Source organism: Zea mays, chromosome 4, assembly GCF_902167145.1.
Source record: "Zea mays cultivar B73 chromosome 4, Zm-B73-REFERENCE-NAM-5.0, whole genome shotgun sequence".
Taxonomy (NCBI): Eukaryota; Viridiplantae; Streptophyta; class Magnoliopsida; order Poales; family Poaceae; genus Zea; species Zea mays.
The window spans coordinates 229237111-229251459 of NC_050099.1; the positions used below are offsets into that span (position 1 = coordinate 229237111).

At 54.7% G+C, this 14349-nt stretch overlaps 1 protein-coding gene across 1 annotated transcript in view; it reads left to right on the top strand.

The window, feature by feature from the left end:
- Window positions 1–12436, top strand: part of LOC103654697 (fucosyltransferase 2) — a 29027-nt gene extending 16591 nt beyond the window's left edge. The window contains exon 2 of the mRNA XM_008681541.2: window positions 10705–12436. Within this exon, the coding sequence (XP_008679763.1) occupies window positions 10705–12206 (1502 nt within the window). The 3' untranslated portion in view covers window positions 12207–12436. The remainder of the gene's footprint in view (window positions 1–10704) is intronic.
- Window positions 12437–14349: the final 1913 nt, after the last annotated feature.

Consider the following 14349-nt stretch of genomic DNA (forward strand, 5'->3'; position numbering starts at 1 on the left):
GTCTGAGAGCGAAGGGCGTGAAGCTCAACCTCGAGAAGTGTGTCTTCGGAGTCCCCCGAGGCATGCTCTGGGGTTCATCGTCTCCGAGCGAGGCATCGAGGCCAACCCAAAGAAAATCGCGGCCATCACCAACATGGGGCCTATCAAAGATTTGAAAGGAGTACAAAGGGTCATGGGATGCCTTGCAGCTCTGAGCCGCTTCATCTCGCGCCACGGCGAAAAAGGCCTACCCTTGTACCGCCTCTTAAGGAAGACCGAGCGCTTCACTTGGACCCCCGAGGTCGAGGAAGCCCTCGGAAACTTAAAGGCGCTCCTTACAAACGTGCCCATCTTGGTGCCCCCCGCTGCGGGAGAAGCCCTCTTGATCTACGTAGCCGCAACCACTCTGGTGGTCAGCGTCGCGATCATAGTTGAGAGATGAGAAGAAGGGCATGCACTGCTCGTCCAGAGACCAATCTACTTCATCAGTGAAGTGCTATCCGAGACCAAGATCCGCTACCCGCAAATTCAGAAGCTACTGTACGCAGTAATTTTGATGCGGCGAAACCGTGAAAGTTGCGACACTACTTCGAGTCTCATCCGGTGACTGTGGTGTCATCCTTCCCCCTGGGGGAGATCATCCAGTGCCGAGAGGCCTCGGGTAGGATAGCAAAGTGGGCGGTGGAGATCATGGGCGAGACAATCTCGTTCGCTCCTCGGAAGGCCATCAAGTCCCAAGTCTTGGCGGACTTCGTGGTTGAATGGGTCGACACCCAACTACCAACAGCTCCGATCCAACCGGAACTCTGAACCATGTACTTCGATGGGTCGCTGATGAAAACAGGAGCCAGCGCGGGCCTGCTCTTCATCTCACCCCTCAGGAAGCATCTCCGCTACGTGCTGCGCCTCCATTTCCCGGTGTCAAAAACGTGGCCGAGTACGAGGCTCTGGTTAATGGGTTGCGCATCGCCATTGAGCTAGGGGTTCGACGCCTCGATGTTCGTGGCGACTCGTAGCTTGTCATTGACTAAGTCATGAAGAACTCCCACTGCCGCGACCGGAAGATGGAGGCCTACTACGACGAAGTTCAGCGCCTGGAAGACATGTTCTACAGGCTTGAGCTCAACCACATCGCTCGATGATACAACGAGACTGCGGACGAGCTGGCTAAAATAGCCTCGGGGCGGACAACGGTCCCCCCGGACGTCTTCTCTAGAGACATACATCAACCCTCCGTCAAGACAGACGACACGCCCGAGCCTGAGGAGGCCTCGACCCAGCCCGAGGAGGCCTCGATCCACCCCGAGGAGGCCTTGGCCCAGCCCGAGGTATCCTCGGCGGCTGAGGGCGAGGCACTGCGTGTCGAGGAAGAGCGGAATGGGGTCACACCTAATCGAAATTGGCAGGCCCCGTACCTGCAATATCTCCACCGAGGAGAGCTACCCCTCGACAAGGCCGAAGCTCGGCGACTGGCGTGGCGCGCCAAGTCGTTCGTCTTACTGGGTGATGAAAAGGAGCTCTACCACCGCAGCCCCTCAGGCATTCTCCAATGATGCATATCTGTCGCCGAAGGACAGGAGCTATTACAAGAAATACACTCGGGGGCTTGCGGCCACCATGCAGCACCTCGAGCCCTCGTTTGGAACGCCTTCCGACAAGGCTTCTACTGGCCGACCGCGGTGGCCAACGCCACCAGGATTGTACGCTCTTGCCAAGGGTGCCAATTCTATGCGAGACAGACGCACCTGCCCGCTTAGGCCCTGCAGACAATACCCATCACCTGGTCGTTTGTTGTGTGGGGTCTGGACCATGTTGGTCCCTTGCAGAAGGCACTCGGGGGCTTCTCGCACCTGTTGGTCTCCATCGTCAAATTCTCCAAGTGGATCGAGGTCCGACCCCTAACCAGCATCAGGTCCGAGCAGGCGGTGGCGTTCTTCACCAACATCATCCATCGCTTTGGGGTCCCGAACTCCATCATCACCGACAATGGCACCCAGTTCACTGGGAAGAAGTTCATGGACTCCTGCGAGGACCACCACATCCATGTGGACTGGGCCGCCGTATCTCACCCCATGACGAATGGGCAGGTGGAGCGTGCCAACGGTATGCTTCTGCAGGGACTTAAACCAAGGATCTACAATGACCTCAACAAGTTCGGCAAGCGATGGATGAAAGAGCTACCCTCGGTGGTCTAGAGTCTGAGGACGACGCCAAGCTGAGCCACGGGTTTCTCACCGTTCTTTCTAGTCTATGGGGCCAAGGCTATCTTGCCCACAGACTTAGAATACGGTTCCTTTAGGACAAAGGCGTACGACGACCGAAGCAACCAGACTAGCCGAGAAGACTCACTGGACTAGCTGGAAGAGGCTCGGGACATGGCCTTACTACACTCGGCACGGTATCAGCAGTCTCTGCGACGCTATCACGCCCGAGGGGTTCGGCCCCGAGACTTCCAGGTGGGAGACTTGGTACTTCGGCTGTGGTAGGACGCCCGAGGGCGCCACAAGGTTACTCCTCCCTGGGAAGGGTCGTTCATCATCGCCAAGATTTTGAAGCCCGGAACATACAAGCTGGCCAACGATCAAGGCGAGGTCTACAGCAACGCTTGGAACATCCGACAACTACGTCGCTTTTACCCTTAAGATGTTTTCAAGTCGTTCATATACCTCGTTTTCCTTACATACAAAAATAAAGTCTAACCGTCAAGGAAGGGTCAGCCTTGCCTCGGCAAAGCCCGACCCTCCCTCGGGGGCTAGAAGGGGGGAACCCCCTCTGCGTTAAAATTTTCCTTGGAAAAAGTCTTTTGCCAGAACGTCTTTCGCGCTTTTCGACTGCTTCGATAGCGGGGTCCTAAAAACGACGGGAGTACACGTAAGTGGCAAGGCCGACCGAGCCGAGGGACTCCTAAGCCTCCAGGATACGGATACCTCACTCATCACCTTCCGCGATAAGTAACTCACGCTCGGATAAGCGATTCTGCTGCCGAACAAGTCCTAACGCTCGAAAAACTTTTCTGCCAGAACGACTTTCGTGCCGTCTCGACTATATCGGTAACAGAATCCTACGAACGAGTAAGAGTGCACGTAAACGGCAAGGCCGACCGAGCCGAGGGACTCCTACGCCTCCGGGATACGGATACCTCACTCATCACCTTCCGCAAAAAGTAACTCTCGCTCGGACAAGCGATTCTGCTACCGACGAACAAGTCCTGATACTCGAAACAAGAGGAAAGAAAACACAGCTTTATAATACGACAATAAAATGTTTGGGCCTCGGCGGCCGCGAAAAACATACTACAAACAAACTGTTCCTGCAGGTTCAGACATCGATAGAGGGAGCAGCAGCACCCTCGGCGCCGTTTCCACTTTCGGCGGGATCTGGCCCGGCCTCGGACGGCGACACGGGCGGAAGGATCTCCACCTCGAAGGAATACGCCAGCACCGCGCTTGGGCCGTCGCAGCCAGGGTCTCCGCAAGGGTCCCGGCCCGAGCAGACACCTCGACTGGCCGCTCCGTAGCCTCAGCCAGCTATCCCCCGAGGACATCAGCCCGGCTCACGGCCTCGGCAGCGTGACTCCGAGGTTGGTCCCACTCACGGATGACCTGGCCAAGCTCCAGCCGCCGCTGCTGCACCTCCTCGGCCTGGGAAGCCACCCGCTCCTGGGCCAACGAAGCCTCTTTTTGAGCCGACTCCACCTCTGTCCACGCCGACACCGCAGCCTCCGGCTCCAGCTCATCGCAGAGCGGCCGAAGGTTCTCAAACTGAGCAAGGGAAGCCTTGAGCAGCAAGGCCGACCGAGCCGAGGGACTCCTATGCCTCCGGGATACGGATACCTCACTCGTCAACTTCCGCGCAGGGCAACTCACACTCAGTTAAGCGGTTCAGCTAGCCGACAGGCGAGTCCTGGTGCTCGAAATGAGGAAGAAACACGACTTCACGCCAAAATACCCAGATGTTCAGGCCCCGACAGCCACAATGAACATACACCCACTCAGGGTGCCATTACAAACGGAATTCCGGTTCCACTCCCGCGGGTATGAACTACCTCCACACCAGAGGGCCTGCGGGACAGCAAACTCCAGGTGGCTCGCCGGCGACCACTGCAGCAGCAGCGACAACGACCTCTGCCTCGGGCGGCTGAACAGCAGCAACGATGACCTCAGGGCAAATGCTGCTGTAGGAAGGCCCTTGCCCACGTCCCCACACGAGGGGCGAGGACAAGCCGTCAAGGCCAAAGAGCCGGAGGTCCGACCGCAGGTGGCGCCGACGGTCTCGTCGGCGGAGAAACCTCCTCTAGCGACCACCACCTTAGCACCGACGACAACGGCCACCTGCGCGTCGGTGCTACGCTAACGAATTGCGGCTGGCCCAGCCTGCACCGGCAGATCCCCACTCAAGTCCTCGCGGACGGGCAGGCACCGACCTCCGCATGTAGGCGTCGTGCCAGAGTGAGGACAAGACAATCCAAGAACACGAACGCCGCCCTAGCGGCGTGCGACGTCTTGGACGATCCCCCCGGTGCGCACGGCGCAACGACCACCCGTGCGGTGGACGGACGGCCACGCCCGGATCAAGCGGCAGGAGGCAGCGTCGGAGGCCGCGACAGAGCCAGCTGAGCCAGCGAGCCAAGCACGCTGGAGCTGACGACGCTTGCAGCCGACCGGCCCTGCGTTGTCAAAGTTCGCCCCCTCCGCAAGGCCGGTGAGCGCCCTCTCCCCCGAGTGCTGAAGGAAGAGGCGGACCGCCGGCCCATGTGGGAGGTAGAACCCCGGCTCAGCTCGCCCCCCGCCACAGCAAGGATGATGAAGATCCTTGAAGCTGAGGGCGGGGCAGAGGCCGCAGCCCGGCTTGCTTCTCCCCACCATCGAACTGGTGGTCATCATCATGGATGACCATTGGTGAGTGAATGCGGCCGGGCTGCATGATGAAAATCCTTGAAGCCGAGCGATGGCTGAAGGATGCCAACCCCCGCGAGGTCGCGCTCCTCCAACAGTAGCAAGACGAAGGCATCGCGGGTGCTCCCCATCCGGGGGCTCGGAAGGTGGAAGGGCGCGATGCATGAGGGGAGTGCGAAGGCATGGCTATCGCCCGTGGGATCGACCCCTTTTTAAAGGCGGCTCTCCCCACTTGCATCCTCAGGCGTCGCGGGCAAAGTCTTCACCGACGTGCTCTAGGGTCCTCCCCCTACGACACGGGGGCTAGGTCCCACACGTCATGCAAGCTAACCCGAAACGGAAGAAGCCAATCCGCCGCACGCGGAGCGTGTAACCGCCCCGCGGTTACAAGCACTCCTCCATCCTTGCCGAAACCAGCGGTCGAAAGGGCGGACCACCATGCAGGTGGCGTACAACCGCACCGCGGGGGCGCACCCCTTCGGCTTCGTCGCATCCATCATAGAGGCCCAGGCCCACACGTCATGTAACCGGCGCGCCGGTTACTACGTGCAAGCAACCGCACTGCCACTTGCGCCAATGCCGCGCCTCCTCGACTGCGGAACCGGTGCCGCGACTCGAGGCAACCCTGCGCGTGGCCCAACAGTGCCAATCGAGCACATCGACCACGGGTCAGTCAGCCACGGGAGGAGGCGCGACGGTTGATATGGCCAAAAGTGGACCGACAGTAATGGCGGCAGCAGGCGAGCGGAAGTGGCAGTCAAATCGTCTGCAGGCTCACGTCCCCTCCTGGAGCAGCAGGGGAGCCCTCTCCCATGGCATGAAGATGACACGCCTGTGTTTCGTTCCTCGAACGGCTCGCGCACGCGGCCTCCCCGCGAACCGCCCGTCCCGACGCATTAACTACTCGGCAGGGCAAGCGACACCTTTGGCAGGCGAAGCGGGCGTCGTTTCACCTCCGCCATGATGACCACGTCAAAAAAGGTGCGCCACACTGTTTAAATTCATATCCTTTTCCTCTTCCCCTTTCTCTCTCTTGCTACAGGGACCAGGAAAGGGGATAATTCGAAAGGGATCCTTCTCCGCGAAGGAAACGGGCCCCGAGCCCTCCTACTGATCAGGGGTTCGAAGGCTGGCCCCTCGGAAGGGTTCGACAGCCGCCCCAAAGCACTCGGGCTTCAGGCTCATTACTGATCAGGGGTTCGAAGGCTGGCCCCTCGGAAGGGTTCGACAGCCGCCTCAGAGCACTTGGGCTCCGTGCCCACTACTGATCAGGGGTTCGAAGGCTGGCCCCTCGGAAGGGTTCGACAGTCGCCCCAGAGCACGCAGAGCAAGGGATGACTCTGGGTATGTCTGTTACATGGCCGAGGCTCGGGCTACGCTCCCGAGGTACCCTAGGACATTTCTGAGACCAGCAGGAGCGATTTTGTAACAGAATCCCATCAGAGGGAGGCATCGAGCCCTTGGACCCTATCGAACGGGTCCGGGTCCGACAAATCACCTGCAGGTACTTTTGGAGCGCTCCTCTGGGCCACTAGCCGACCCTTATCGAACGGGGCATGGGCGTCCACTCGGATCACCCATTAGCAACTCACTGGAGACACCATGTTCGGCGCCCTCCGAGGGCAACATGGCGCTTTCCCCCTCTTCCTCCTTGCGGAAAGGCGACGAAGGGGCGTATGATAAAAGTCGAGACAGTCCTTGATCGTCCCCTCGCTCCGTGCAGAGGCTCGGGGGCTGCTCTCGCAAACCCGGCTACGGCCAAACCGTTGGCAGCGTCAACAAACCAGCCTAAAAACTCGGAACCTGACCATGCACCCGGGCTACAATCAGGTCGCATGAGGGAACAACCAGACCGGCCAAGGCGTCACAAAAGGCACTAAGACCTCAGAGGAGTCAAACCACTCCTCCGAGGCCTCGGGGGCTACACCCGGCGGGTGCGCTCGCGCGCACCCACCGGAACAAAGTGTAACCGAGAAAGGCCGGTCCCCTTGCAAAAAAGTGCGACAAAGCCTCCAAGCGAGTACCAACACTCCCTTTGAGGCTCGGGGGCTACTGTCGGGTACCGTAATTAGGGGTACCCCCCAACACTCCTAAACACGGCCGGTAACCACCATCAGCACAAGCTGCAGAGACTGATGGGCACGATTCAGTTCAAGGCTTCGTCTACTCAAGGGACGCGATCTCGCCTCGCCCGAGCCTAGCCTCGGGCGGGAACAGTAGCCCCAGACGAATTCACGCCTCGCCCGAGGGCCCCCTCAAGCAACGGGCGCACCCTCGACTCGCCCGAAGACCAGCTCGGGCAGGCTTCGTAGTGAAGCAACCTTGGCCAAATCGCCTCACCAACCGACCGTATCGCAGGCGCATTCAATGCGAGGATCGCCTGACACCTTATCCAGACACACGGGCCTCAGTCGGCAAGGTCAAAGTGACCGCAGTCACTTCGCCCTTCCACTGACTGACCTGACAGGAAAACTGCGCCGCTCGCCCCTCTCCGACTGCTGTGCCACCCGCCAGGGTGAGGCTAACAACAGCTAAGTTCAGCCTCAGGCACAACAGGAAGCTCCGCCTCGCTCGACCTTGGGGCTCGACCTCAGGAGGAGGTCTCCGCCTCGCCCGACCGCAGGGCTCGGCCCCCGCTTCGGCCTCGGAAGGTGGTCTCAACCCGCCAGGGCTCGGCCTCAACCTCGACCTCGGGAGGAATCGCGTCCTCGCCTGACCCCGGCCTCGGCCTCAGGAGGAGTCTCCGCCTCGCCCGACCTTGGGCTCGGACCGACCACGCCACGGGGGATACATCATTACCCTACCCCTAGCTAGCTCAAGCTACGGGGGAACAAGACCGGCGTCCCATCCAGGCTCGCCCCAGTAACAAGTAATGATGGCTCCCCGCGTGCGTCCATGACGACGGTGGTTCTCAGCCCCCTACGGAAGCAAGGAGACGTCAGCAAGGTCCCAGCAGCCCCGACAACTGTGCTTCTATAGGGCTCAAGCGCTCCTCCGATGGCCACGATACCGCGTACACAGGGCTCTAGCACCTCTCCGACAGCCACGTTGGCATGTACACAGGGCTCAGGCACCTCTCTGTCGGACACGTTAGCGCATAGCTACACCCCCATTGTACACCTCGACCCTCTCCTTGCATCTATAAAAGAAAGGTCCAGGGCCCTCATGCGGGAGGGTCGCGCGGGAGGATGGGCTGACGAACAGGCTCACTCTCTCTCTCTTTCTCGCGAACGCTTGTAACCCCTACTACGAGCGCATCCCCCTGGCGCAGGATAACACGAGCCGTGTTTTTCCCCTTTGTGTTCCATCTCGTGCCAACCCATCTGGGCTGGGACACGCAGCGACAATTTTACTCGTCGGTCCAGGGACCCCCCTGGGTCGAAACGCCGACAGCGATAAAAGTACATATCAGCACTATAGGCTAGTTTTTAGCCTAGTTAGTAGAATTGGCCGATAGTGAAGCTTTCTGTGTTCGTTTATTTTCTTTGTCCTTTACCGGTACTGCTTTTCGCATGGTACACTGCCTTGCCCCCTAACTCGATTAGTTCTTAAGGTGATATAGAGCATAAGTTTCATGAACACTTTTTCTCCAGGGATTACAAGTTAGATTTAGTTGATCTGGCATCGCTTCAACAATGAGGCAATGAATCGGTTAATGATTATCTTTAAAGGTTCTGAGATACTAGAAACTGGTGCTTCTAGGTCCATGTCAAAGATAAGCAGTTAGCATGGCTGGTTTTCAATGGGTTACATCCATACTTGAAAGAAAAATTAGATGGCACCCAATTTCTTTCGCTAGCCTAGTTGCATCAGCAGTCTTTGGATTATGAAAGCCAAAGCAAAGAAATTCAAGAGCCATCTCGTTATAATGAGCATTGTGGCAGTAGTAGCTCAGTTGACATGCCAAAATAGGTATATATCATTGAACATGTTTGGCCCACTAAGGCTAAACTTCCCACTTGATCTTCCCTACAGCCGGTTTAGAAGAATTACCAAGGAGAAGTTAAGTTCGCATTCAATGTTGCTAATTATGACAAAATATTTGATGAATTACTTAAGAGTGTCAACATCAAATTGTCTGACACAATTCCCCTAATAGATGAACTAAAAAGGTGTGCTTATTATAAATGGCATAATTCATTTTACCATACCACCAATGATTGCGATGTTTTCCGTTGGCAGATACAATCGACTATAAATGAAGGCCAGTTGATTTTTTAAAATATGAAAATTGACAAGCAAATGTTCCCCGTTAATACACTTGAGATGAACGACAAGAAGGTCTTAGTTCAGTCGAATGTAGCCGATAAAGGCAAGGGTAAGAGTATAGTCACCGGTAATCCTGCCAAATCTACCTCGATGAGTGGTTACTTAGAAGGCCCCGGGCAAGAGAGACATTGTAAGGACCACTAATAAGACTAGAGGCATCACCGACGAATTCTCGTACACCAAATAATTTAGTAGTTATCACTAAAAAATCTGGTGCTTTAGAAGGTCTGATGTGTAGAATTGCATAGTCCGATAATGTCAAGACCAGATCAACGATCCATGTTTCGGAGGTGAACGGGACTAAGAAGTAGGATCGGACTAAGGCTTTGTATAAGTTTACTAAATTTAGTCCTACGTTCGATCAACTTCTCTCTAAATAAATAAATAAGAAGGTCGTTCCCACACAACTGGCTAGCAAAACAATCAAAGTTGTCTGCAAAAAAGAAGCAATCTATGCAGGGGCAAAGGACGACTAAACCAGCTCGAGAAGTGGTGCAACAAATGTCGTCTACTCATCTATCTTCAAGGATGTCGTGGTATTTTCCTCCTATCTACTCATCGGCGATGTTTTGTCCTGCTCACGTGCGGGATAATACAACGATGAATTCGTATTACATGCATACTCCGTTTGATTATTCGGGCTAGGAGGCACCACATTTTTGTTCCTTTTGACATATTGATCAGATAGTCATGGCCAAAGTAGATCCAACCATAAATGGCCTTTATACATTAGAAATCTATTAAATGACTATACTGTTTGGTTAGGAGTCATTAGAGTTCTTATTTTGGGAATAAGGTGACTTGTGAAACCCATTGTTTCCCGAAACTTGTTGATAGTATATGTGCTTTTGGTTCGTGAACTCCACCAAAATACAGGGTTATATATTGAACACAAAATTTGGCAGTATTGGTATTGTCAGACAGTCCGTATGTATGCTCGGATGGTCTGGCCCCGAGAAATCGGACATGTCATCCCAGACCGTCTTGGATTAAATCAATTCGATCGGGAGTCCTGATTTGTCGTGATATCTTTTTGTTTTTTGTGAAATATATTTTGTTGGACTTTACTTAGAATAAGGTACATACTTCTTTCCCTATAAATATAAAGGGATATAACCGATCGCAAAGACACAATCCATTCGAAACAGTTCAATTACCTTACTTATCTTTATACATTAGGTCTAGATGTAGCGTAGCTTTATTTGTAGTTCCTCAAGCAACCCTATGATCTCTCTCCTCTCTGATAGGGTCTCTCCCAAATACAGGATCTATGTTCTACACGAGGCGCTATGTGTCATCACACACAAGAGCGTAGTTATTTACGCCATAACGAGCGGTCATGTGACCTATCCCGAATCGTCGGATGACCAACCACACGGATAATCCCGTGACCTATCGCAGACGGTCCGTCAGGTCGTGGAGAAGTCACAAAGGTCTTGCACGCCACACATAGGTCCTAGGGATCATTAGTGTTTGGTTAAAAAGGCGCCACCGTGGTAATATGGTTTTGCTTTTTGAGGAATTGCATACTTCTAATTTTTCTGTACGTGCGATGAATCAGGCTCGGAACCTCCGTTGAACATCACCGACGAGCATTTTCTGGACGGTCTTCTTAGCGCTGATTTCCGCTATATGTCGTGCCGGAGTCGCTATGAGTTCGCCGTCTACCACAAGACTTCGTCGCACAAGCCGTCCCCCTACCTCATCGCTAACCTCCGGAAGCATGAAGCGCTCCAGAAGCGATGCGGCCCTGGAACGGCCGCGCACAAGAAGGCAGTCCGGCGGCTCGACTCCGGTGAGGGCGTCGTCGACGATGACGATGGCTGCCGCTACCTCGTCTACATCAGCTACCGTGGCCTCGGCAACCGCATGCTCGGCATTACGTCGGCCTTCCTCTATGCGGTGCTCACCGAGCGCGTCCTCCTCGTCGACGGCGGCAAGGACACTGGCGCGCTCTTCTGCGAGCCCTTTCCAGGAACGACGTGGCTGCTACCGCAAGCCGGCTGGTTCTCCTTCTCCCCGCTAAGTAGACTCCAAGGCTACGAGGGCGGCTCCAAGGAGAACCTCGGGGACATGCTGCAGAGCGGCGGCATCACCGTGTCCGCCGACGGGAACGTGTCGTGGTCGGCGCCGCGGCCGCCACTGTACCTGTACCTCCACCTCTCCGGCTCCTACGGATTTCACGACAAGCTCTTCTTCTGCGACGCGCACCAGAGACTCCTCGGCGAGGTGCCGTGGCTGTTCATGTGGACGGATAACTACATCGTGCCGGGGCTCTTCCTCACGCCAGCGTTCAGCGACGAGCTCGAGGCCATGTTCCCGGAGAAGGAGTCCGTGTTCTACCACCTCGGACGGTACCTCTTCCACCCGACGAACCGCGTCTGGCACGCCATAAAGAGCTACTACCACGCCAACCTTGCCGACGTCGACCAGCGCGTCGGCGTCCAGATCAGGGTGTTCCAGAAGAAGCAGCCGCCACGGTTCGTGCTGGAGCAGATCCTGTCGTGCCTCCGCGACGTGAAGCTCCTCTCGGGGACGAAGACGGACGCGGCAGGCGGCGGCAACGGCACGTCGTCCTCGTTCTCGCGCGCCGTCCTGGTGACGTCGCTGAGCTCGTGGTACTACGACCGGATCAGGGACGAGTACGGCGGCAGGATCTCCGGCGGCGTGCACCAGCCGAGCCACGAGGGGCGGCAGCGGTGGCGCGACGCGGCGCACGACATGAGGGCGCTGAGCGAGATTTACCTGCTGAGCATGTGCGACGTGCTCGTCACCAGCGGCTACTCCACGTTCGGGTACGTCGCGCAGGGGCTCGCTGGGCTGCGTCCCTGGGTCATGCCCAGGGCGCCGATGTGGGCTGCCGACTGGAGGGAGGAGCTGGACCCGCGAGACATGCCGTGCCGGCGGGCAGACTCCGTCGAGCCGTGCTTCCACGCACCGTCGGCCTACCGCTGCGCGGCGGGGAGGGACGTGGACCTGGGCAAGGTGTCGCCATACATCAGACGCTGCGTCGACGTTAAGTACGGCATAAATCTTGTCAATGAAAGCAGCGGACAGTGGTAACATTTGTCTAACAAAAATGGCTACATCATAGCGCTTAGTTGCAAAAAGATTCTCAAAATTTAAGCACTGGTATTTTCCAAAACAGGAGTCGACAGGTGATTCAAATGTCAGGAATCCAAAGTTCTTTGAGACATTGCTTGTGATGGATTAGGCAAGAATTTAATAGCTACATCATTCCAATTTCTAACAAACCAGCATCTGTTGATGCAGTGAAATCTCAGAAGCAAACATATGACAGTATCGTGCCTGGAAAATTGTTACAGAATGGCTAAAAATAAGCCAGTTAACAGCAGTTCTTTGTCCACTAAAAAGAAAGGATAACTCAGTTATTCAAGGTATTATGGAACAAGAGATGTACCAAGCAACCCAGCTGCATTGAGCTATAATAAATAGTGTGAAAAAACTGAAACCCCAGGAATTTCGATATTGATATCCCAATTTTCTGAAAAAGAAGTTAAATTTCTTTTTCTCTTTTCTTTCATGTTATGTGGCATTGGGGTTTGGAGTTTCAGGAGGCATTCCTCAGGAAACTAGTAGATCCTTTGGCATTTTTTCCGCTAGGGTCGGGAGCTCAGATGGAAGAGCGTGTTCGGGCCTTAGATCTCGATCCGATGGATGGGAGCCCCCCTTCCCAACCCTAGCTGACCCCCTCCCCTTCTCGCAATTGGTGGCAGCCCCCCCACCCTTTCCACCACTTTGGCCGCCCCCCTCCCTCTCCCTCTCCTCCCCTTGGGCAGCCGCCCTCTACCCTCTCCACGGCTTCCTCCTCCCTCTAGATCTCTCCCCACGCAGCAAGAATCGAGAAGAGGAGGAGCACGTTGAATTGAAGAGGGAGAGAGGATCAAGGAGATGTTCTTCCCCATCTCTTCTTGAAGAGACCCCCTCCCCTTCTCGCAATTAGTGGCAGCCCCCCCACCCTTTCCACCACTTTGGCCGCCGCCCCCTCCCTCTCCCTCTCCTCCCCTTGGGCAGCCGCCCTCTACCCTCTCCACGGCTTCCTCCTCCCTCTAGATCTCTCCCCACGCAGCAAGAATCGAGAAGAGGAGGAGCACGTTGAATTGAAGAGGGAGAGAGGATCAAGGAGATGTTCTTCCCCATCTCTTCTTGAAGAGACCCCCTCCCCTTCTCGCAATTGGTGGCAGCCCCCCCACCCTTTCCACCACTTTGGCCGCCGCCCCCTCCCTCTCCCTCTCCTCCCCTTGGGCAGCCGCCCTCTACCCTCTCCACGGCTTCCTCCTCCCTCTAGATCTCTCCCCACGCAGCAAGAATCGAGAAGAGGAGGAGCACGTTGAATTGAAGAGGGAGAGAGGATCAAGGAGATGTTCTTCCCATCTCTTCTTGAAGATTTTCTTAGGGAAAACCCTAGGTATGGATGAAATCCTTGTTCCTCCCTGTAATTATGTGCTTTTGGAGGTTGTGGATCATGGGGATTAAAGGATTAGAGGTAGGATTAGATGTGGGGTTAGGTTTTGATCTCGAATTTAGTTTTCTACAGAATGGCAGATTCGATAGTTTCTGTTCATACCAGTTTTCCGTGGTCACGAAGAACACCTCAATCGGATATCAGATCAGAAAGTTATTGCAGTTTGATTATAGCAGTTTTTCAGTCTCACAATTCTTTGCAGAATCTGTTCTCTTAAAATTTAGGCAATTTTATCAATAGAATTAAACTTTAGGTTGGTAAACGAAGTTGTAGATAATTTCATAAGCTTTCCAGATTGTTAAAGAGTGCATTCATATGAATTTTGAAACTCCAGTTATGTTTGTTTTACTGTGGCTGTTCCTGTTTGCCTGACAAAAATGAGCGGGTTTTTTCACTGGTAGGTTTCATCTAGTAAATGGCCGAATTGGCTCTTCCAACTATGGAGACTTTTGTAGAGGGATAAAAGTTCTTACTGCCAGCAGAATTTAATAATTTTTGGTTGAGTAGTTTGGGAGATATCGAATTTTGAAGTTAACTATGCTGCTGTCTGAAACAAATTCATTTAGTTATCTTGTCAGATGTTTTAGAACTTATAGATGGCAAAATTTAATTATCCATTGCATACTGAAGTTATAGAGTATTTTGTGTAGAAACTCCTATAGTATTTGTTTGATATCACCACTGTTATAATTTTAAAGATACAAAATTAACAAACAGCGC